The 25,528-nt window shown below is 49.4% G+C and overlaps 1 protein-coding gene across 1 annotated transcript in view; it reads left to right on the top strand.

Moving 5' to 3' along the window:
• Positions 1-10,897: 10,897 nt before the first annotated feature.
• SIRT6 (sirtuin 6) overlaps positions 10,898-25,528 on the top strand; it is an 86,794-nt gene continuing 72,163 nt past the window's right edge. The window contains exons 1-2 of the mRNA XM_075337862.1: positions 10,898-11,038; positions 21,654-21,781. Coding sequence (XP_075193977.1) covers positions 10,973-11,038; positions 21,654-21,781 — 194 coding nt within the window. The 5' untranslated portion in view covers positions 10,898-10,972. The remainder of the gene's footprint in view (positions 11,039-21,653; positions 21,782-25,528) is intronic.

The raw sequence follows: 25,528 nt of genomic DNA, 5'->3' as shown, positions 1-25,528 counted from the left end.
GTACTTGTGATATGAACAATGGCATCCACACTGTCCAAACCTACCGTGCCCCTTGCCACACTGCCCATTCTCCATACGGTGTGCCCCTTCCTCACACTGTACAGCCTCCAAAATATGCCCTCACACTGTCCCTCATATAGTGCTCCCCCCATACTGTGCCTTCACACTGTCCTTACTTTATGCTGCCTCCTATAATGTGTCATCACTTTGTATACAAAGTGAACACCCCTATTCCCCTTTCACACCTTATATTAAAAATTCCTCGCACCCTCAGCGCTTCGGTGGAGCACTTACCATATCCTTCATCTTCACCTATTTTGTGATGCTCTATCCCAGACACGCTGCACCCGCATGCAGGGCCGCCATCAGGGCATTACTACTGTGCCTGGTGTACTGGGCCCGGTGAAGAGGGGGGGGGCCCGGCTGAGCCAGGGACAATTACTTAGTTTTATTAAGCCCAGGGCCAGCCGGGCCCTCCCCCCTCTTCGCCGGCCCCAGTCACAGTCACAGCAGAGGGGCCCGGCAGTGCTACTTTTGCCACTATACATGTGGCTAATTTGCATCGCATCCAAATTAGCCACTTCTGCTGGAGATACCGCTGCAGCTGCACTGGGTCCCGAGGTTCAGGGGGACATTTCCTGGCCTGTCAGGAATGAGGACAATCTGGCCTATAGCTGCTCAAGGCTCTGGGGGCTCCTGGCCCGATTGCCCTCATCGCATGCAGCGTGCCCGGCAGGGAGCGATCCGCAGCTCTGTACAGTGTAGAGAGCAGAACTCAGGTGAGGAGTATAATAGGAGGAGTAGTCCTGGAGAGGGAGGAGGATAATAGGAGGAGTAGTCCTGTGGAGAGAGGAGGATAATAGGAGGCATAGTCCTGGGGGGAGAGGAGTCTAATAGGAGGAGTAGTCCTGGGGGGAGAGGAGTATAATAGGAGGAGTAGTCCTGGGGGGAGAGGAGGATAATAGGAGTAGTCCTGGGGGGAGAGGAGTATAATAGGAGTAATAGTTCTGGAGGTGAGGAGTATAATAGGAGTAGTGCTGGGGGGAGAGGAGTATAATAGGAGGAGTAGTCCTGGGGGGAGAGGAGGATAATAGGAGGAGTAGTCCTGGGGGAGAGGAGTATAATAGGTGGAGTAGTCCTGGGGGGAGGTGTATAGGTGCCCAATGTGTGTGGGGGGGGTGGCCGAGCGGGCAGAGTGTGTGGGGGGACGTGGCCAAGCGGGCAACTATGCAAAGCGGTTTCCATAGTTACCCGATGTGTATCATGGTTACCAGCGTACGCCGGCTCCGGGACACATGTGCTGGGAGTTGGGGTAAGCTAGTAAGCATGGTACACATCAGGTAACTATACAAAGCGAAAGTGCTGGTTCACTTTTTGTTTGTTGGTCTCCTGCTGTGCAGCATGCATCGGCGTGTGACAGCGGGAGACCAACGATCTGAATGGGCAGGGAGCCGGCATACGCTGGTAACCATGGTACATAATCTGGTAATTAAGCAAAGTGGTTTCCATGGTTACCCAATGTGTACCATGGTTACCAGCGTACGCCGGCAACCCCAGCAACGAAGGGTATGTCTCGGCTGGGTTGCCGGTGTGGGCTCCCGGGGGTGCAGCACTCACCTGGGAGTCGGGGCTCTGTGTGGGTTCGGGGAATGCGTGCTGGGGGCGGGGCCTGGCCGAGCAGCCAATCCGTGCGGGGGGTGGGGCCAGGCCTAGCCCAGCGGCCAATGCGACGGTTGTCACTGTAATGACGCCATTTTGGTGACAGACAGACAGAATAAGGCTATATATAGGGATTTTTGTGTACTCACCATAAAATATTTCTCCGAGTCTTCATTGGGAGACACAGGACCATAGGACACAGGACCATGGGTGTATGCTGCTGTGACTAGGGGGCTGACGCTAAGTAAACAGAAAAACAGTTAGCTCCTCCCTAGCAGTGTACACCCTGAGCCGGAGGCGGATCTACGCCAGTTTAGTGTACAGGCAGTAGTAGGAGAAACCTGAACAACCATAACTAATCAAGGTAATAACAATAATATGTGTTGAACACAAGAGAATATCCATCTATCTATCTTTATAGAGCCGAGAGCAAACGCGGTCCTGGAAAACCAGGAACATCCGGCAAGATAAGAAAAACCCAATATCCAAACAGGGTGGGTGCTGTGTCCTCCCAATGAAGACACAGAGAGAGATTTTACGGTGAGTACACAAAAATCCCTCTTTCTCTATCGTTTCATTGGGGGACACAGGACCATGGGACGTCCAAAAGCAGTCCCTGGGTGGGCAAAGGAGCAAATCACACAGATCCAGAAAAAAACCTCTGTGAGAATGCCCTGTCTAAATGTGCACCATCCTTTCATAAGTGTGCGACAGCCGCCTGCAACACTTTTCTCCCAAGGAAGGGATCCACTGACGCTTGGGTGTGCACCTGGTAAAACCTGGCAAAAGGAATGTAGGCTGGACCACGTGGCGGCTCTGCAGACTTGTTCGGCCGACGCCTGATTGCCCAAGACGCCTCTACGACACGGGTGGAATGTGCCTTTACTCCCCTCGGAGGGGAGTTGTCCCTAATCCTGTAGGCTTCCGATATGGCCGACCTAATCCATCTTGCAATCGAGGCCTTGGACGCCGACATGCCCCTCTTGGGACCAGTAGGCAGGATGAACAGACTGTCTGACTTGCGGAAAGGCGCCGTTCTCGGGACGTAAATCAGGAGAGCTCGCACTAGGTCTAGTGTGTGCAAAGACCTTTCCGGGCTGTGAACGGGGGCCGGACAGAAGGATGGATGAACGATCTCCTCGTTCAAATGAAAAGGAGATACTACCTTTGGCAAAAATGATGGAGACGGGCGCAGGACAACTTTGTCCTGGTGGAAAATTAGAAATGGTGACCGGCATGAGAGGGCTGCCAGCTTGGGCTAGTACCCAGGATTCAACAGGCATGCCGTCAAATTGAGAACCCCTGAATTTTGATGGAAGAGAGGACCTTGAGACAGCAGGTCTGGATGGTCTGGAAACCACCATGGAGTATCTGCGATGAGTTGCGTGAGTTCTGCGAACCACGATTGCCTGGGCTACTCTGGGGCTACGAGAATCACTGGGATGCCTTCTGCTTTGATTTTCTTGAGGACTCTTGGGATCAGGGAAGCGGTGGAAAGATGAATGGCAGCTTGAACTGATTCCACGGAGCGATGAGAGCGTCGACTACTAATGCCCGTTGGTCGTGATAACGGGAGATGAACTGTGGAACTTGATTGTTGAGGCCATCAGGTCTACATCCGGAGTCCTCCATCTGTTGCAGATCTGTTTGATAACCTCCCTGTTGAGGGACCATTCGCCCGATGCTAGGCCTTGCCTGCTGAGGAAGTCGGCTGCCCAATTTTACACGCCGGGGATGTGTACTGCAGAAATCGTGCAGTGGTGAAACTCTGCCCATTGGATGATCTTCTTCACCTCCCTCATCGCCATGACACTGCTTGTGTCGCCCTGGTGGTTGATGTAAGCCACCGCTGTGGCGTTGTCCGACTGGATCGTGATTGGAGATCCCTTTATGAAGCGTTGGAACTTCTACAGGGCTCGTAGGATGGCTCTGATCTCCAAGATGATGATAGAGAGCCGGCTCTCTTGGTAGGACCACCGACCGTGAGCCGTGTGTTGATGAAAAACCGCTCCCCAGCCCAGAAGACTGGCATCGGTGGTGACTGTCTGCCAGTGCAATGGTGGGAATGACCTTCCTCTGGATAGATTGGGGCCGCTGGTCCGCCACAGAAGCGAGCGACGGGTTTCCGGAGAAAGATGGATCCTGCAATCCAGGGTAAATAGAGATTTGTCCCATTTGTTCAGCAGGGTTAGCTGAAGGGGATGAAGGTGGAAGCGGGCAAACGGAACCGCCTCTATTGCCGCCACCATCCGACTGAGGACTCTTATGCCAAAACGTATGGACACCGCACCCGAGTGGCGGAGGATCTTGAGGTCTCTTTGCAGGGAGAACATTTTTTTTCCTTTTCTGTGGGAGGAAAACGCACCCTTGGATGGTATCGAACACTATGCCTAGGAAGGTAATCTGGCAGGCCGGGGTCAGAGAGGACTTCTTCCGATTGATAATCCGGCCTAATTGAGACAGAGTATTGATGGTGACCTGAACAGACTTGGTGGAATTGATGAGAACTCTGTTTTGTATCCTGAATCTAAAATTTCTCTGACCCAGGCGTCCGTGATCCAAGGCAGCCAGACGTGTTGGAAGCGAGACAGGCATCCACCCACCTAATCCCGCTGGCCTGCGAAGACCTCGAGTCATTTAGCATGGAAACACTGTGATCTTGATGTCGACTTGGATGGCTGGCGTGGCCTAGAACGCCGGGAAGGGCTTGTTCTGAAAGACGGATTCTTTCCATTTCTCTGCGGGGATCTGTTTCTCTTAGGATGTGTTGGGGAACTTAAGCTGCGAAAGGACTGGAACCTTGGGGTTGGCTGGCGACGCGGGATACGTCTCGGTCTCAGCTGGGGTAGAGAGGCGCTCTTACCTCCTGTAGCCTCGGCGATAATCTGATCCAGCCTTTCCCCAAACAGATGACCTCCTGCAAAGGGGTGGGCGGTAAGCGATTTCTTCGAGGCCACATCCGCATTCCAGGCTCTGAGCCAGATCACACGACGGATGGCCACCGTGTTGCTAGCCGCTTGTGCTGCACAGTTGGCCGCTGACAGGGATGCATTGATTATGTACTTACCCGCGAGAGCAATTTGTGCTGAAATGTTGACGAACTCTGGATCGCTAGAGCCAGCGCGAAGACCCCGACGGAGAGTATTGGCCCAGGACACCATGGCTTTAGCGACCCAAACGGCGGCAAAGGCTGGGGAAAGGACCGCGCCCGACACCTCAAAGGCTGAACGTGCAAATCTTTCAATGTTTCGATCCGTGGCGTCTCGGAGAGATGCCCCATTCGGGAGGGATAGAACTGTGTGAGACGACAGGCAGGACACAGGAGGGTCGACTACAGGCGAGCCTGCCCATTCCTTCCCGAGTTCCTCAGGGAAGGGGTAGTGTAAATCAATCGACTTACCATTGGTGAACATCCTGTCTAGATGTTTTCTGTGTTTGTGCAGTATCTCAGCAAATTCTGGATGGTCACAGAAGTGCCTGTGGGCACGCTCAATCCGTTTGAAGGAGACATGCGAGCTCTGAGTGGCAACTGGGTCCGTTTGGACCTTCAGTGTTTGATTTACTGCTTCCACCAGACTATCCACCATGCGCCTGATATCGGCCGTCTGATCTGAATCCAGCAGCGAGGCTCCATCTGACTCCTGTCCTGCGAGGTTGGACGGTTCCGGAGAAGAGTGGGAATCGGGACCCGGGGGTGAGAGAGACCTTTGGGAAGAACCTGGAGACGAGACCTGGCGGGTCCGCTTCTGAGCTCCAGTAGCAGGGTCTGGATCAGGCCGACTGTCGTCCTGAGACGGCTGAACTTGAGGGACATGGATGGACGTCGGTAGAGGTTGCAACGCCTGCGCGATGGTCAGTGACGTCCTTGAAAGTGAGTCTACCGACTGGGACAGAGAAGTCAACCAGTCCGGGGGAGGGGGCACATTTGCGCTTGGGGCGTCATGCACTGTTGCAGTAGCGACGACGGCAGAGGTGCCGGCGGCGTCTGAGGGGATCTGCGTGGGCTGAGGGTCTGGGACGCAAGCCGAGCAGAGGGGCGTAGCCTGGCTTTGGGAGAATTTATCCTTGCAGGATGTGCACGCAAAATACATTATGAATGGGGCATGTTTGGATCGGGATGACTTAGAGTTAGGCATGGGTGCTCAGGAAAAACTCTCACTAGTGACACTAGGGAGGAGACAGGAGATAGGAGAAAAGAGAGAAAAAAAAGATGTAAAGATACTGCTCCTAGGAGCAGCGCTCACCCAGGTCCTGTGTCCTGCCCAGGTCAGCAGAGGTCTCAGAGCTGTGGGGGGGCACCAGGAGAGAAGTAGCGCATCCGACTCCTGTCCGTGCTGGCTGGTAACAGGCCCACTTCCCACCAAAAGAAGAGAGCCGTTGAAGAAAAAAGCGTGTTTTTTTTTTTTTGGAGTGGGCGTGCATGGGGGCTGGCCGGGTCGTTGTATCCAGGCAGAAGTAAGCAGGGGGCATGGGCCACGGAAAAAATAGTGCGCGCGCGAGCGGGAGGTGGGGCGTTCGGGCCTGAGGTAGGCCCAGACTGGGGACTAAATTTGCGGGCGACCGCCGGGAGCAGGGCGCTGACCAATGAGGAGAAAGCTTACCTGCGTTCTGCCGGTGTCGCTGTGATCTTCGGCCTCATCCTTTCCTGCCGGTGTCCTGTGGCCGCACGGTGACTGCTGTACGCCCCTGGGTGACACCGGGGGGAACGCTGGAGAGACGTTGCACTGCGTGAACGCTCCTGCGCTGCAGTGTGCGATCCTCTCCTGCCGTGGGGGTGCTGTAGAAGCTGTACCTCAGATCTCTGTGGGCCTGGGCACCGGACCTGCCGGGGGGATGTAGAGGCCGGACCGTGGGAGTTGCAGAGAGCCCTTGCTGCCTCACCCAGAAACACCCCTGGGACGGTACCGTAGGGGAGGACGGGGAGAGTGCCCGTGGGAAGTCGACCCCAAGCAACCCTGGGACGATACCGTAGGGATGGATGGGGGAGAGGACCTGACGTCTCGAGCCTCTGCAACCCTGGGGACGGTGCCTGGAGGGATGGAGCAGGCGAGGGGTGCTCTCTGTTGCAGAGAATTCAACCCTGCATAGACAAAAAATTGAAAAAAAATGAGAGAGCTGAGCGATGCTGTAGATAAAAGGCAAAAAAAAAAAACGGAAAAAAGAAAATTGGCTGAAGTTGGCCCAAATAGAAAAAGATATGGGCCTACTTCAGTCTCCTACGACACTAAGCAAAAAACTGGCGTAGATCCGCCTCCGGCTCAGGGTGTACACTGCTAGGGAGGAGCTAACTGTTTTTCTGTTTACTAATGTCAGCCTCCTAGTCACAGCAGCATACACCCATGGTCCTGTGTCCCCCAATGAAACGAGATAGATATATTTATCTATCTATCTATCTATCTATCTATCTATCTATCTATCTCAGAATTCTTCCCTGCCTCACCAGCTTTGATAGCAGCTGTTTCTGCCCTAATTAGGCCTGTGACTAATTGCAGGGGCCGTTGTTTCCCCAGACTAGTCGGCCATGTTTCCATGCTATCCCACCTCTGTGGGCATAACAACATGATCTCCACAAGTCGGCGTCACCGCTAGCTCCTGGAAATTTTGTGCATACGCACCGCTGTGCTCACTCACCCACACGTCCGGCTACAGAGAGGCGCATTGAGCATGGTCAGAGGTGCAGAAGCTGTTCCTCTGATCATGTACAGTGCACCTCTCTGAAGCCGGGACGTGTACACCCAACTTCAGATGAGGCTCAATGTGAGAGAACACAGCGGCGCATGCGCAAAATTTCTAGGGGCTGACGATGACACTGGCTTGTGGAAATCATGTTATTATGTCCACAGGGGTGTGATAGCATGGAAAAATGGCCAACTAGTCTAAGGAAACAATGCCCCTGCGACTAGTTTAGACCTAATTAGCATAGAAACAGCTCAGTTTATAAATCCTCTTTTTTAAACATTCATTTTAGTGAATAGCATTACACAGGGCTGGTGAGGCAGGGAATTTTATCATACAGACGTGAATGCTGCTGGAGGGCACAGAGGACCTGACAGCAGGTTTCCTTTAAAATGAGTTGGATGGTGGGTGAGGATGCTAAGTTCCTCACAGCTTCCGCTCCGAAATTTATTACATGGCCCTGATAACCTCCTACCCAAACTAAAATTCATTATGTAGCCCTGGTTGTGTCTTGCCCCCCCCCCCCGCCCCCACAATTCATTGTGAAGCTATTATGGACGTATGATAAATTGTGGGGGGAGGTCACATGACAGGGACTAAGGGTACCTTCACACTTTAGCGATGCAGCAGCGATCCGACCAGCGATCTGACCTGGTCAGGATCGCTGCTGCATCGCTACATGGTCGCTGGTGAGCTGTCAAACAGGCAGATCTCACCAGCGACCAGTGACCAGCCCCCAGCCAGCAGCGACGTGCAAGCGACGCTGCGCTTGCACGGAGCCGCCGTCTGGAAGCTGCGGACACTGGTAACTAAGGTAAACATCGGGTATGGTTACCCGATGTTTACCTTAGTTACCAGCTCACACCGCTTAACTTAGCGTGTGCAGGGAGCAGGAGCCGGCACTGGCAGCGTGAGAGCTGCGGAGGCTGGTAACGAAGGTAAATATCGGGTAACCACCTTGGTTACCCGATGTTTACCTTGGTTACAGCTTAGCGCAGGCTGTCAGACGCCGGCTCCTGCTCCCTTCACATTCAGGATTGTTGCTCTCTCGCTGTCACACACAGCGATGTGTGCTTATCAGCGGGAGAGCAACAATAAAAAAACGAACCAGGGCTGTGTGTAACGAGCAGTGATCTCACAGCAGGGGCCAGATCGCTGCTCAGTGTCACACACAGCGAGATCGCTAATGAGGTCACTGCTGCGTTAAAAAACCGTGATTCAGCAGCGATCTCAGTAGCGATCTCGCTGTGTGTGAAGTACCCCTAAGACTTTGTGCACACATTCAGTATTTGCAGCATAAAATTGTGCTGCAAGTGCTGATGTGTTGGCAGGAAGAACACTGCATAAAATATGCGTTTTGCTTGCAACTGTAAAACGCTGCATATTTTCCACTACAAAATCGCAATGTGTGCACATAGCCTTATAATTAATTGGGGGAGTGTCATAGAGACTGATTAGGTTATATTTATTAGGTGACAGATTATAGTTAATGGGGGGCACAGTGCCAGCTTATTAATCAGCTTATATTCTGAATGGTGTGTGGCTCATTGTATAATGTATAGTCTGGTACATATTTATATTCAGGGGCACAGTGTGGGGGATTTTTTATTCAGGAGGTAAATGTATGTATACAATATATGTGACCTTGTTATTTTCAGGGCTGCGGTGATCAATGTGACAAGAAGAGTAGTGGCTGTAAGATGGCGACATGAAGGTCTGACCAGACAGAGAAGAGACAACAGAAAATAACTTACCAAATGAGACATCAGCGGTAAGTAACTTTCTGAAAACATTTATTCTGTACTGTATGACTTGGGGTATTGCTGTTATTTGTTAAATCCGTTAGGCCACATTATCACATTTGTGTGACATTTCCGTGTGTTGCCAGACTTTTGTTTATCAGACGGCTCGCGGACCCCGAGTTTCATAGATCCATTCACATATCTGTGAAAATCACAGCTCTGAGAATGAAATCTGCGAGACTCTGAGCATGTGCTGTTCTGATCTGATTATGAGGAATAGGACAAACTCCATGGGTCTGTGCGCTGTCCGAGAAAAAAAAGTCAGGCAGCACACCAACTCTGCACACGGATGCAGGATGCAACCTCATTATTTAGTGTACTCACTATGTAAAGCGCCATCCTTAAGTACATCGTTTCTCCTTTTATTATGTATAACACTGTCCCTTATTAGCATCCTCACTAGTTATGTATGGTGCTATCCTTTATTATATAGTGTCCTCTCTTTTTCTGTATAGCACCGTCTCCTATATAGCATATTCTCGTTATTTTTGTTATTCACAGCTCCCTCTCTTTATTATATAATTCTCTCTTGTTAGATATAAAATGACTGCTGATGGAGCAGCATCTGACCAGAAGACCAGTCCATCAGAAAAGAAGCTTTACCATGTTCCATCAACAGTCATGTAATTTTATATCTAACAAGAGAGGACGCTATGAAATAAAGACAGAGCTCTATAAGTAACAAAAATGACAAGAGAATCCAATATGTATGGAATCGTGCTGTACATAACAAAAGAGGCTGCTATGTAATATATATGTATATACATATAAATCTGCATCTTTGTTACCATAAAAAAAGGGAGGCCCAGGCACAATTTCTTGCACAGCTTTCAGTGTCCGCTCCTGTGCTGAAGGCAGGGGCAGAGCAGGGCTTAGCGTGCAGCAGTGTAATGAGGTAATCACTCTGCTGCACGAAAACAGAGCCGTGGAGGTGGCGAGGACTCGCCAACCGGCAGAGACAGGTATTCGCTCTGTGAGCCGAAGACAGGTGCGGGACGATCGCCGGGGGTGTTGGAGGGGCCCGCCGACCCCGGTCCCCACCTTGCTTCAGCTGGATGTGTGTGTGAGGGCACATATCCAGCTGAAATGCATCGTGGCTCAGAGAGGATGCCGCGCAACTTGGGAGCCGGGGAGGGTGAGTAAACATATATATATATATATAAAAAATGTTTTTCTCAGAGTAGTGGCAGACTGTGGAAAGTTTGCGGGGTAGAGGCGGAGCAGGGGTGGAGCCTGGGCGGAATCTCAAGGGGGCCCCATAATTTTAGGGCCCTGAAATTCCTAGTGGCGGCCCTGCCCGCATGTCTCACACACTCTGCACCACTAATAGCCCCCACACTTCTCACACCTTACAATGCAAAATCCCCTACAGGCCCTGAGCTCCCATATCCTACACAGCCTGCATCTCCGTATACCACACAGCCTGTGCCTCAATATTCCACACTCCCAGCACCCCCATACCTTATACAGCTTGCCCCGTCACTCACACATATTGGGGCCCCCCATATTCCACACATCCTGCAGTCCCATCTCACACAATCTGCCCAGTGCCCCCATATACCTTGCACCCCACTTACCCCTGTCACTGTTACACCCCTCTGTCACAGTGTGCACCCCTCATATGCCACTCACTCTGCACCCTCATGTCCCCCTCGTTACAGGTCCACATCTTCTCCAGCTCAAGTCCTATAGTTCCTGTATCCTGCCCGTCCAGCCTGAGGCTCCGCCCATACGAGTCACATGTCCATGACATCATCGCAGGTCCTTTACCAATAGCAGACGAAGTATTCATTCCTGTCTGGGCACACGGTTTCGGACCGTACGAGCTGCCGGTGATGTCGGTGAACTATGCTGCTGGTTTGTCTCCCTACACCGATAAAGGACGATGCGGCCTGCCGGAGGTGAGCTGTGCACTGCTAGTAGCGAGGAGTAAGCATCAGCAGGACGTCGGTGTGCGGTCACTGCTGCTTAGACAGGAGCCTGTATACACAGGACACAAGTGATGTCCTTGCGATAAATGTGCACCATACACGGGGTAACAATGGGACGCTATGAAGTGCAGCTTTCACAGGCCTCCAGGTGGCGCTGTCCCCTGCGGTTTGTAAGTGAATGTGTAGAAATACGGAGTCTTAACCCCTTCAAGACTGCCGCGATTTTTCCCCCAAGACTCATTAGGCCTCATGCGCACGCTGAGGTTTTTTGCCACAGTTTTGGTCACCAAAATGCATACATTTCCCTCCCCACCAATGTCTGAGATTTCTGGGTCGGAGGGTACTGATCTCTGGCATCGGGCCAGATGCTGGTTCCCGTATAAAGTCTATTGGGACCAGAATCCAGCGTAAAGGGGTAGGAGCAAGCGCTGCATACTTACCAAGTCTCGGCGCGGCTGTACGTGACTCGCCCCAGGGCTTTGGGGTACTCTGTCCTGGGCCTTGTATTCACTGGGACGTATCACGTAGCTGGTGCTGGGGGTCGCTTGTTAAGGCCCCTTTCACACGTCAGTGATTCTGGGACGTTTGTGCTTTTTTTTAAACGTACCAGAATCACTGACATACGCAGACCCATTATAATGAATGGGTCTGCTCACACGTCAGTGATTTTTCACTGCACGTGTCTCCGTGCGGCGTACCCGCGTGTGCGTGATTGCTGCACGGAGACATGTCCATTTTTTTCTGGCATCACTGATGTTCCACGGACCATGCAGTGGTGTGGTCCGTGAAACACGTGCCAGAAAAAAACGTGCTTTTAAAATAAAAATCATTTTTACTCACCCGGCGTCCAGCGATGTCCTCTGCAGCCCGTGCAGCTTGCTGCTTCTGAGCCGGCTCATTATTGTCGCACATATTCATGATGCACGACACAGCCGACCCGGAAGTAGCTGCTGGTCAGCGCCGGCCGGATGCTGCACCGCGGGAGGATTCAGCACCATGGAGAGCGGGAGCGGGCGCAGGTGAGTTGATTACTAAGTGCAATCATGGGCCACGGAGAACGGAGCCCGGATTGCACTTAGACAACCCACGTGTGCCGAGATTCACGGCACACGCAGGGACATGTGCGTGTTTTACACGCCAGTGAAAAACATCAGTGTTTTTCACTGACGTGTGAAACGGGCCTAAGGGAAATTTTGTACAAGGGGAAGAATAAAAATAAAGTGTTCTTCATGACGCCACTTGCGGTATGCGGCAATATGTCTGAAGCTGCTGGGGCTGGTGGTATTAGGCACCTTGGATGTTATGGCTCTCCGCAAGTAGAGCTGGGCCCCAGGGGAGGAGATGGTGGTTTAGTACCGTAATGCAAACATGTAGGGAGAATTCAGACAACACAGGGGCTGCGGTTTAACTTGTGCTTTACTCACTGGTTTGGACTTGCTGCAACCTGGCTGGTGCTGGTCTCTACCAATCCGGTATTCACTTTGTTCCAGTGCCAGTGTAGTGACCTGGTGAGCTGTTTTTCCTTGCACCCGTCTGTAGTTGGTGGGTCCCTGTGGCCTGGAGCGTTTTGGGGGTCCCCTCCTATTGTCACTGTCTTGGCCCATATGGCAGGTATCTTAAACCTCTCTTGGGTCGGACCTCTGTCCCTGTTCCCAGGTTCCCTCTTTGCTGCTGTGCCCAGGAGACTAACGTCGGTAAGGTCCTTGATGGTCCTCTCACAAGCAGATTTATCAGGTGAGCTTGTAGCATCCTCCTGAACTAGGGCTCTGTACCCCGCCGGTGCTCGGTCCAGTGAGTACCCGCACTGGAGTCTCCCTGGCAACTGTACTCCTTTTACTCAGTCAGTCACTTTACACTCTCCGTCTGTGTACTGACGTCTGACTTAACGTCTCGCTGACTTCACGTCTAACTGGTTTCACGGTTCTTGGTTTCTATCTAACCGACTTCCGTGTGGCAAGATGTCCGTCTCCCATCACTTCACTGACTAGGCCCTCTTCCTCCCAGGTTTCTAACTAGTGGATTGGATGAGTCCCGACCAATAGGTGGTCATCCATTAGTTCCATCTCTAGTCTGTCACCCAGTCTGGGGAAAAGGGCGTGGATATGTGTGTTATGAGTGGTCTTCCAGGAATCCGGGGTTAGATGTAGTACTCTGTAGCACCTGACACTCAGGGGCGCCACATACACTTCCAGAGCCACTCATTACCTTCATGCATATGCAGAGTTTTCCCCACCCATCAGCATCTGTGATTGGTTGCTGTCAGACGTGCCACCACACTGAGTTACAGCTGTCTGACGCTTCCAATCACATACACTGGTGGGTGAATCTTTATCGTACAGTAAAACAAAGAAATAACAAATTTACATAGGGTCACCCCATATTATGATACCCAACACAGATAAAGCATACGGCTACAGGCTGCAGCCCCCAGCTGTGTGCTTATCTTGGCTGTGTATCAAACTAGGAGGAACTGTGGCCTTTTTTTTTTTTTTTAAAATAATGTAAATAAATAATTTAAAAAAACAGCCATCCATTAGATGCGACATTCCCAGCTCTTTACCTGTCTCTTCCCGATTGCCCTGGTGCAGTGGCAATCTGGGTAATAAGCGGTGAATGGCAGCCCACAGAAGCCACTAAGCCCTATATTGGTAATGGAAGGTGTCATGAGACCCCTCCCATTACTAATCTTTAAGTGACAATAAATAAACACAAACACCCAAAAAATCCTTTATTTGAAATAAAATACAAAAAAGCGCTCTCTTTCACCACTTTATTAACCCCCAAAACACCTGTAGGTCCGACGTAATCCAGGTCCCACGACAATGCCAGCTCTGCTACATCTGAGTCACAGTGTGCGATCATGGAACATGATTACCCGCTGTGAAGTTCAAGCAGAACATATAAGAGATTACAGTACAGGTATAGATGGTGATGTCCTTTATGATGGAGTCGCTCACTTTTTCCATTTTTTCCATGTGTCTCAAACCAGCACAACATCTTCCAGCCAGGACTTGTCTGCAGAGATTACAACAGACACATCTGACTTCTCACATTTCCAGCACCATCCTCAACAATTCCTAAGGCTGCTTTCACACATCCAGTTTTTCCTGTGCGGCACAATCCGGCTCTTTGCAGAAAAAACGCAACCGGTTTATTAGGCCGCGGGTTGCGTTTTTTTTTTGCATAGACTTACATTAGTGCCGTATTGTGCCACATGGGCTTGTGTTCTGTCCGTTTTTTTGCCGCATGCGGCAGATTTAGCCGATGTGGCGGCCGGATGGAACGTTGCCTGGCACGTTTTTTGTCCGGCAAAAAAAAAACGCATCGCGCCGCATCCGGCGCGATTTGCAATGCATGCCTATGGACGCCGCATGCGGTGTCCTGCGGCAAACACCGCATCCGGCCGCCGCATGCGGTTTTTTCCACTGCGCATGCTCAGTAGCCTGCCACAAGGTGCAAAAACCGGACGGGCCGCATGTAAAAAACTTATGCAAAGGATGCGGTTTTGTCGCCGCATCCGTTGCATAGGTTTTAGAGCCGGATTGGCCGGCTCTGCTAAAACCGGAGGTGTGAAAGCAGCCTTAGCTGCACAAAATCCTCATCCTGCTGATGTCCAAATGATGAGCGGTTGCAGCTGTATGTGTCCGCATTACTGCACCTGCTGGGTGGCACAATATCAGCGCTCCTTTTACTGCCCCACATAATAATAATGTCCACACCCCCCCCCCCCCCCCTTCACCCCTACATAATACCACTGCTCTGCCCCTTACAAGGTAATAATGCCTTATTTGAGCCCTCTAGATCAGGGGTGTCAAACATAATTTCACTGAGGACCAGATAAGCATTATGGCTGCCTTCAAAGGGCTGATTGTAATTGTAAGAGCTCATGCAGTTAATGGTTCGGTGCCCTAGCCGGCTAGTTGTCAGGTCCCCTTATCCACTGTTTTTCTGTTAAAGTATACAGTGTCCTTGCCTGTCTCCCGGTCCTGTCGGTAACCTGTGTCCGTCCAGCCCGGCCGTGCCACCAGCCTCAGCTAGCCCTGAGGCCCTTGCTATACTAAAGTCTGTGTTTGTCCATATTGGCCGTACCGTCAGCCTCCTCCGTCCCGGCTGCACCTGCTACCCCTAAGACTCTGCCTCTCGACACCTTTATCCGTCCTTTCCATGGGGGTCAGCTGCTACAGTCCCGGTCAGATCCCTGGGAGGGGTACCTGGTGTCCGCCCCGTGGTTGGCGCTTACTAAGGGGTAAGTCTGGGCTCCCTCTAAGGTCCAGTGGGTCCACTCCTGCCCACCGCTTTACGCTTTACTATCTCTGGTGGCGAGCGTTACATATACCCTCATATCCCACAATAGACATTCCTATAGCAGTGCATCCACCCCCAATCCAGTGGGAGTTGGACATGGAGTCCACTTCACGGTGGGTGCTTAGTCAAGCCCATCCCACTAAAAGGTAAATTTGGAGTCCCCCTGTGGTCCAGTGCATGCCACTTTAATTTCTCTGGTGTCGAGCATTACAGTATGATTAGGCCATGGACTCCGCTGACTCTGGCTCTCTGCCTCTATTGGAAATATACCAACAGATGTCACAGATGCGGGAACAGCAAAATTATATTTTGGCCCATCTACAGTCAGTGAATGTGCGCCTGAACGCCCCAGCTCCTGCTCTGCTTGTATCCGAACCTCATTTGTCTGCTCCACTTCGCTTTGATGGCGATCCCAAGCAATGCCAGGGTTTCATCAACCAGTGCACCCTGTGCTTTGAACTGCTGGCCCACCAGTTTGCTTCAGACCGGTCCAAAGTGGCGTTCCTCATATCGCAGTTTGGTGGGAAAACTCTCACTTGGGTCAATCCTCTGTGCACCAATGCTATGTTTTCTGCTCTGCCCGCGGGAGTGTGTTGGTGCTGCGCTGGGAACAGGACCAGGCGCGACAACAAGTCTGTCTTTGTCTGGAGATCCAGAGTTGTGCTCAGATGGTGTCAATCTTGTCATGAAAAATTTCTTTATCCAGTCCATCCTGCCCGTCCACCAGTGATGCCCTCAAATCTTCCGGGTCTTCCATTTGCCTATTGAGCCTACATGGACATCTTCGACTAGGTGATGACTCGCTTCCACCACATAGGCCGTATGTTTGCTCTATCGACCTAAGTCCTGGTTCCTCACCACCCAGCTACCAAATGTACCCTCTGTCCCAGGCGCAGACCCAAGCCATGTCTGAGTACATTAAGGAGAATCTGGAAAGGGGATTTATCCACAAGTCCTTCTCTCCGGCCGCAGATGGGTTCTTTTTTTGAAAAGAGAAAGGATGGTTTCCTTCAGCCATGTATTCATTTTAGAGGTCTCAACCAAATCACAGTCAAGAATAAGTATCTGCTGCCGCTTATCTTGGAATTGTTCAACTGTGTCTGAGGTTCCAGGATCTTCTCCAAGCTCGACCTCTGTGGTGCATACAGCCTTGTCTGGATACAGTCTGGTGACGAATAGAAGACTACCTTTAATACCCATGACGCCAACTACGTGTATCAGATATGACAGCACACAGCAGGAATGTTCACCAGGTGCCTTTTTTAAATGGACTTTTCTTTACTTCCTGGGTTACATAATCTCTCTGACATCGGCTTGAGATTGGATTCGGAGAAGGTGTCGGCAGTACTGAAGTGGCATCGTCCTGACGGAGTGAAAGTGATTCCTAGATTTTGCCAATTATAACCACTAATTCATCTTTTAATTCTCATCTTGGATTCACCCTATCACAGCCCAGATCCACAAGGGGACATATCCTAAGGTGTGGACTTCAGAAGTGGAGAGTGCGTTTATCGACAGCAAACTCTTTTTAGTTGATTGGACGGGTTTTGGTCCTGAGGAGAGGTCAGGGCAGCCCAAGGAAAATATTACTGCCCATCTTGTTAAGAGATTCCTTTCTGTCTTGGAAAAGGGTGTGTGTAAGAGGGAGGGTACTGTAGCGACATTAGTGGTGTCCCCACACTGTCCTGCCCTCTTCCCCCGATGGGGACGCCTGCACACTCACCCTCACAGCCACCAAGCAATAGCTTCTGTGCCTCCAGTCCCTGCCACCAGCTCCCAGGACCTGTGCACACCACACAGTTTTCCATGGAGCACTCTTGGGGTGCGTCCCTAGTTTTAAAGGGTCAACACGCCCTTAACTAGAAGTTCCTCTTAGCTTATGGCAGAGAGGCACTAGATGTTTAGGACATCCTCCCCTTATGAGAGGTGCCTGGGCAACGTGGTCTAACCTTAAAGACGCCTTACTAGTTGTCAAGTCCCTTCCCATTTGATCAAGTCCTAAGCTGTGTGTTCTAACACTTGCCTGTATCAGCAGTGTCCGCTCCTGTCATAGTTGCCGGACCTGCTTTTACCATCTGTGCCTGCTGTTTCAGCTGAATCCGCTACACCCTGCAGTACCTAACGTTGCTGCAGCATCTGCTTCACTTGCCGAGTCAGCTGTGCCCGATGCAACTGTCTGCGTCAGCTGCCCAGTCTGCACCTGATCATATCAGACTGTCTATGTCCTATCTCGTCTCCTGGGGTCAGCTGTCACAGCAGCAGGGCCCACCTTTACCATCATAATGTTCTCTTGAATACCCGATAGTCGCTTAGTTAGGTTCCTCCAGGTTGAGTTGGTGCTGCGGCCCGGTGGTTCCACTCCACTCACACCTGCGAGCATTACACTCAGTAAAGCTGTGACTTCATCTTTCCCCAGTTTCTGAAAATTTTGCTGAGTTCATAGCTTTTGCTTTAACCAACGTGAGTTTGTGTAGAAGGATTCTGTAGTTGGCAATAACCTTGGTTATGGCCTGAAGGATCTACCTTATTATCCCTTGACCTTTGATGGTCTGTTGGGACTGCTTTGGGGATACCCCATGGTTTCCTGTGTCCCCCAATGAAGCAAGCAAGGAAAGGGGATATTTGGTTCGTACCATAAAGCCTTCATCCAGCCTTCTGGTTGTCACTTTTGCACTGCTTTTATTACTGCTTTTGCACAAGATGAATAGATGGGTGTCAGCTGGCTAGGTATAACCTGATGGGAAGGAGCCAACGTCTTTAAAGGGAACCTTTCACCACTTTTTTTGGCTATAAGCTGCGGCCACCACCACAGGCTCTTATATACAGCATTCTAACATGCTGTATATAAGAGCCCAGGCCGCTGTGACTACATAAAAAAACACTTTATAATACTTACCTAATGGTCGCGCTGCGATGGAATTGGGTCATGGAGGCGTTTCCGTTGTCAGGCGCCGCCTCTTTCGGCCATCTTCGTCCTCCTTCTTATGAAGCCGCGGTGCATGACGCGTCCGACGTCATCCACACTCGCCGGTATTCAGGTCCTGAGCAGGCGCACTTTGATCTGCCCTGAGGACCGGCGAGTGTGTATGACGTAGACGCGTCATGCACACAGGCTTCAGAAGGAGGAGGACAAAGGTGGCCGAAAGAGGCGGTACTGGACAACGGAGACTCCTCCGTGACCCAATTCCACCGCAGCGTGACCGTTGGGTGAGAATTATAAAGTGTTTTTTATGTAGTCACAGCGGCCTGGGCTCTTATATACAGCATGTTAGAATGCTGTATATAAGAGCCCTGTGGTGGTGGCCGCAGCTTATAGCCAAATAAAGTGATGACAGGTTCCCTTTAACTGTAGTTCTTAGTTTCAACTCCTGGTGGCAATATATACCCATGGTTTTCTGTGTCCTCCAATGAATGTTATGAGAAAGGGATTTTCTGGTAACAAAAGTCCACATATCCAGCACCTCCTGGGTTCAACATTTTGAGCTGCAAGATGCTGCTGACGTGGTTGTTATATGCTTGGCAGGTATTGTGTACTTGTTTTATTCCAAATAATAAGACAGATGGCTGCTAATATGGAAGTAAGGCTACTTTCACACTTGCGTTGAACGGTATCCGTTGCATTGCGTTGTGTAACGGATGCAACGGATGTGTTGCATATAGTGACACAACGGATGCAACGGATGCTGCAAAACAACGCAATTCGTTTTGATTTTTTTTTTTTTTTTTTCCCGGTTTTACCAGCGGCAGACTATAGTGAACGATCAGCTGATCGTTCCCTGCAGCCGGCCGCTGGGTGATCAGCTGATTGCTCCCAGTAGCCGGCCGCCGGGTGATCAGCTGATCGCTCCCGGCTGCCGGGTGATCAGCTGATCGCTCCCTGCAGCCGGCTGCCGGGTGATCAGCTGATCGCTCCCGGCCGCCGGGTGATCAGCTGATCGCTCCCGGCCGCCGGGTGATCAGCTGATCGCTCCCTGCAGCCGGCCGCCGGGTGATCAGCTGATCGCTCCCTGCAGCCGGCCGCCGGGTGATCAGCTGATCGCTCCCGGCCGCCGGGTGATCAGCTGATCGCTCCCTGCAGCCGGCCGCCGGGTGATCAGCTGATCGCTCCCTGCAGCCGGCCGCCGGGTGATCAGCTGATCGCTCCCTGCAGCCGGCCGCCGGGTGATCAGCTGATCGCTCCCTGCAGCCGGCCGCCGGGTGATCAGCTGATCGCTCCCTGCAGCCGGCCGCCGGGTGATCAGCTGATCGCTCCCTGCAGCCGGCCGCCGGGTGATCAGCTGATCGCTGTCACTTGCCGGCGCCCGGGCATGCCGGCGGGCGGGCGCTCAGCTGAGCGCTGTGACTTGCCGGCGGCCGGGCATGCTGGTGGCCGGTCATTCAGCTGAGCGCTGTCGCTTGCCGGCAGCCGGGCGCTCAGCTGAACGTTCGGCCACCGCGAGCCAAAATAAAGTTTGATTTAAAAAAAAAAAAAAAAAAGAGCATGCGCAGTGAAATCCAGAGGATTCCGCTGCTCAAAATAACGTTACATGCTGCGTTGCTCCCGCTGGGCGGAAGCAACGGAGCGTCGCCCAGCGGAAGCAACGCAGCTCCTTTTGGTACAATCCGTCAACCATACAAGTCTATGGGAAACAGCGGAATCCGTTAACGGATTCCGCTGTTTCCCAAAAGGGCGGATTGTAACGGAAGGAAAATAACGCAAGTGTGAAAGTACCCTAAGAGGTATAAGGCAATTTTAAAAGGTCATTACTTAAATTCTCATTTATCCCCTTTCCATAACATAGGGGATAACTTGCTGATCATGGATTCCATTATCCATAGCCCTGCTGAAAATACCCAAAGACAGCATTTTGTTTTCTTCGTCAGTGTCTTAAATAGTAAAGGGAGTGGAGGTTGAGCATGCGCATTTCTGCTTTATTCAAGATGTGACTGCAGAGGTTCATTTTTTGTTGTTTGGGTGCTCTTATATTGGAATGGCTGGTAGCCCGACCAGTCACAATAGGTTATAACGTGTGATTATGTGCGTAACATTATAAATATGACATTCTTAGAGCACATCTTGATCAAATACAAATATTTCATTTATATTACAGACAAGCCGGATTGATTAGAAAATGTTTAAACATTGTCCTTTTCTCTACATGTGACCTTCTGTTGTGGTGATTTGTTTTGTGTTTTCTTTTGAAAATAATAAAGCATAAAATAAAATCTCAAACCACAAAATAAACACCCTAAAGGGGGCTTTACACGCAACGATATCGCTAACGAGATGTCGTTGGGGTCACGGAATTTGTGACGCACATCCGGCCTCATTAGCGACGTCATTGCGTGCGACACCTACGAGCGACCACTAACTATCAAAATTACTCACCTGGTTGTTGACACGTCGTTCATTTCGGAAATGTCGTTGCTGGTGCAGGACGCAGGTTGTTCGTCGTTCCTGAGGCAGCACACATCGCTACGTGTGACACCCCAGGAACGACGAACAACAGCGTACCTGTGTTCTCCGGCAACGAGGTAGGCATGACTTTCATGCGGCTGCTCTCCACCCCTCTGCTTCTGTTGGACGCCTGCCGTGTGACGTCACTGTGACGCCACCCGAACTGCCCCCTTAAGAGGCTGTACGTCAGCCACACCGACGTCGCTAGGAAGGTAAGTTCGTGTGACTGGTACTAGCAATTTTGTCCGCCACGTGCAGCAATTTGCCTGTGACGCACAAACGACGGGGGCGGGTGCGATAGGCAGCGACATCGCTAGCGATACCAATTAAAACTTGAAAACTGCAGGTTATTGCAGAAAAAGCAAATCGTATATCATTCTGTCAATTAAAAAAAAATATAGTTTTTGAATCCCAGAATATGGGGACGCAAAATCAAATTTTTTTTTTTTTTTTAAATGAAAAACTAAATAAAAATTGTATGTGTAAATATATATATATATATATATATATATATATATATATATATGTATATATATAATACACTGTGTGTGTGTGATATATATATCACACACACACACACACAGTGTATTATATAATAATATATATATCTCTCTCACACGCGCACACACACACACAGTGTAATATATATTTTATATATATATATGTATGTATGTGTGTGTGTGTGTGTGTGTGCGTGTGTATATATATCTAGTATATGTGTAGTATATATATATATATATATAATATAATATATTTGTGTGTGTGTATTGAGAAAAACCCGATTTTAAATGGCTGCTTTATTTCTGAAGTCTAATATTTTAGTATTTGCCATTTTTTTTCTAGATTTTTGACACTGCAGAAGAAATGCGTCAAAAAGTGGAGGACCTTGCAGACATGATTCGGAAAGCGTCAAAAGTTGTTGTTCATACAGGAGCTGGAATAAGCACGTCATGTGGAATCCCTGATTTTAGGTTTGAGATTGTGTTTGAATCTAATATTATTTTTTAGTTAATAATATATCTGTTGCGATGTGTATCCAGGTATTGAGATTTAAATTCAATAAACCCATGGTTATTTTTTGTATTAATACTTATTTTAAAATACTATATTCTTCTACATGGGAAAATAAATTTTATATGACCTGTTTCAGTCAATGATCTAGCAAGTCAATTGGTGATTGTTTACTATAGTTTACATGTAACTGATATATTCCCCCTCTCCCTTCAGTTTACTTTATGGGCTGTAGCTCATTCCCAGATACATGTTGTAACAACTGATAACTTTTATACCATGATAAATGAAATGATCAATCATGTACTGGGAAATAACCTGGAACATCAGGATCTGGATCATTGACCTGAGTGAACACGCTCTTAAAAGAGGACCTGTCACTTTCCTTAAATGTCATTTTTTGCCTAGTGTAAAAACTTAGAACTGCCTTATGCTGCTTTCACACATCCGGTTTGAGCCGTGCGGCTCAATCCGGCTGTGAAATCTATGCAACGGATGCGGTGAAAACACCGCATCCTTTGCATAAGTTTTTTACATGCGGCCCGTCCGTTTTTTGTCGCTTGCGGCATCCTACTGAGCATGCGCAGTGGTGGCAAAAAACACATGCGGCGGCCGGATGCGTTTTTTGCCGCATCCGGCATACATAGAGATGCATTGGGAAAAGCGCCGCATCGGCCGGATGCGGCGCAGTGCGTTTTTTTTTTTTTTGCCGCACAAAAAAACGTGCCAGGCAACGTTCCATCCGGCCGCCGCATCGGCTAAATCTGCCGCATGCGGCAAAAAACGGACGGAACGCAAGGCCATGCGGCACTAATTAAAGTCTATGCAGGAAAAACGCAACCGGCAGCAAAAAAAAAAAACGGTTGCGTTTTTCCTGCAAAGTGCCGGATTGTGCCGCATAGCAAAAACCGGAGGTGTGAAAGCAGCCTTAGTAGTTGAATTTTAGAGAAGAGGTGGGATTTTTTGGATGCCTTTAAGGCTATGTGCGCAATGGGAAAAGGAAATTTCTTGTGAAAATTCCGCAGGCTCTCAAAGATTTCCTCACCTGTGGAAAAAATCCGCACCAAAATCCGCATGCGTTTTGGTGCGGAATTGGTGCGGTTTTTCCGAAGGCTGTTCCCTGCGGGATTTTTCAATGAAATTAGTGAAATCCCGCAGCTACCTGCGGAAAAGAATTGACATGCACTTGTTTTTGCTGCGGGATTTCTGCAGCAAAACATGCAGCTGTCAAATTCTGCCTAGTGCGCACAGGTTTTTTTTCTCCATAGGATTTGCTGGTGATTCACTGCAGAGATGTTATGAACATTTTCTGCAGCAAATCCGCGGAAAATCCGCGGCAAAATCCGGTAAGTGCGCACATAGCCTAAAAGTTGTAAACCTAATATCTCATTAGGCAGAGTTCTCACATGGCTGACACAGGCTATTCATGTACCATGCAGCCACACCATATAATATTTGATGTGGCTTCACCACAAGTAGAGATGATCTGCCTCAAAATCACGTTCTTAACCTGTACTTGCCATGATAATGTAGGTTAAGTGCAAGTTAAAGGGACTCTGTCACCAGGTTTTTGCCATCTAATCTGAGAGCAGCATAACATTGGGGCAGAGATCCTGATTCCAGTGGTGTATCATTTACTGGTCTGCTTAGTGTCGTTTGATAAAAATCACTGTATAATCAGCAGGAGATTATCATTAGAGGACTATTTGGCGTGCTGCCAGGTAGTCCAGTGTATTCATAAGCTCTCTATAACTGCTAGATCTGCAGCAGAGAAAGCATTGATTTTTATCAAAATGACAGCAAACAGTGCAGTAAGTGAGACCTTGCAGGAATTATGGTCTCTGTCCCTACATTATGCTGCTCTCAGATGGAGGTGCAAAAACCTGGTGACAGATTCCCTTTAAGGACATGAATTTTGTTCTTCATGCATGCTTTCAGTGAAAGTATTGTAAACCTCAACCGGCCTGCATCCACGATGAGAAAACCCAGGCTTATTCACTGTTTTTTCACTGTGACATATAGTAAGAGTGCCTTGTTTAGAAAAATATAATTTCCTATTGGTTATACCTTTTGAATAGTACTTAAAGGGAACAACATTTAGGCTATGTGCCCACGGTGCTTTTTTTTCAGCACAAAAAAGCTGCTTTTTTCTGTGCTTCTTTTCATGCTTTCATGCTTTTTTTTCAAGCTTTTTTTCATGCTTTTTTCATGCTTTTTTTCCCTGATTTTTTTTCATGCTTTCGTGTTTTTTTTCATGCTTTTTTTCCTGCTTCTTTTCATGCTTTTTTTGTTACTATTGAATGCTTGTTTCAGCTCATTGAAGTTGGATCTGAAAAAAAAGTGTTCTGATGTAATTTCCTTGTTCAACCCATTTTCTTCAATCTCCATTTTGGGATAAAAGTGATATGAAAATGATGATCTACTAGATCGTTTACCGGCACCGCTATTTACCATGAATAGCGGCGGATGGAATCAGGTGCACGGAGATCACCGTTGCTATAGTAACCCTCTAATTAGGTTACTATGCAATGGTGGCAGTGGTGATGTCACCTCTTACCAACCCGCAGTCTTTGCTCACACATTGAGTGATTAGACAGCATGAGGAGCAGAAGCGTTCTTCCTCCCCCGTTCTTTCAGATATAGCAAAGCTAGATCAGTGACAGAAGACCAGGATCGAGGAGGGGGGAGAGAGGGAGTAATAAAGATGGGAGTCCCTAAGTGTGTCTGTGTATTTATTTCTAATAAAGTATTTTTTCTGTGTGGTGTCTTTTTTTAACACTGTATTGGAGATTCTTAATGGCCGGGTCAAACTTGGCCTGACATTAAGAATCTCGGACTTAATACCAGCTGGTAAAACAAAGCTGGTATTAAAGCCTTATTACCCAGCGTGCCACCCGACACCAGGTCCCCTGGAAAAGTTGGATACAGTGCCAGAAGATGGCGCTTCTATGAAAGCAACATTTTCTGGGGCAGCTGCAGACTGCAGTATGCAGCAGGGGGGCCCAGAAAGCAGATTCCACTCCCTAGCTGTCTGGTTGTACCTGGCCGGACACAAAAATTGGGTGAAGTCCACGTCTTTTTTTTTTTTTTTTTTTTTTTCTTTTTAGTTTTTTTTGGCAAAAAAACCCTCAAGAAAATATTGCTTCCCTGGATTTTCCATTGCCAGTGAAGGTAACACTAAGAAGTAGGGGTTAGCAGCCAGTAGCTGTTTGGGTTACCCTTAGCTAGCAATAGAAAATGCAGCGGGAGCCTACGCATTTATTTTCTTTACCCCTAACCCTTTTGGATTATGTGTGTTTTTTGGTTTTTTTTTTAATAAATTTAAAAAAAAATAAAACCAAAAGATCGACATGGGTTTCGCCATATTTTTGTATGCCAGCCAGGTACAGCTGGCAGGTACAGGCTGCCCCCAACCCCCAGCTGCCTATTTGTACTCAGCTGGGAACCAAAAATATAGGGAAGTCCTTCTTTTTAATTATTTCCATGAATTTCATAAAGTAATTAAAAAACAAAAAAAAACAAACCACGTGGGCTTCACCCAATTTATGTGTCCAGCCAGGTACAACTAGGCAGCTGGGGACTGGAATCCGCAGCACAGGGTGGCCCAAGCTTTCTGGGCCCCTCCGCAGCGAATTGCAGTCCACAGCCACCCCAGAAAATGGCGCGTTCATAGGAAGCGCCATCTTCTGGCGCTGTATCCAACTCTT

This window comes from Anomaloglossus baeobatrachus, chromosome 1 (genome assembly GCF_048569485.1).
Source record: "Anomaloglossus baeobatrachus isolate aAnoBae1 chromosome 1, aAnoBae1.hap1, whole genome shotgun sequence".
NCBI classification, from domain to species: domain Eukaryota; kingdom Metazoa; phylum Chordata; class Amphibia; order Anura; family Aromobatidae; genus Anomaloglossus; species Anomaloglossus baeobatrachus.
The sequence above is the reverse complement of the archived record's forward strand: the minus strand, read 5'-3'. Positions and strand labels throughout refer to the sequence as shown.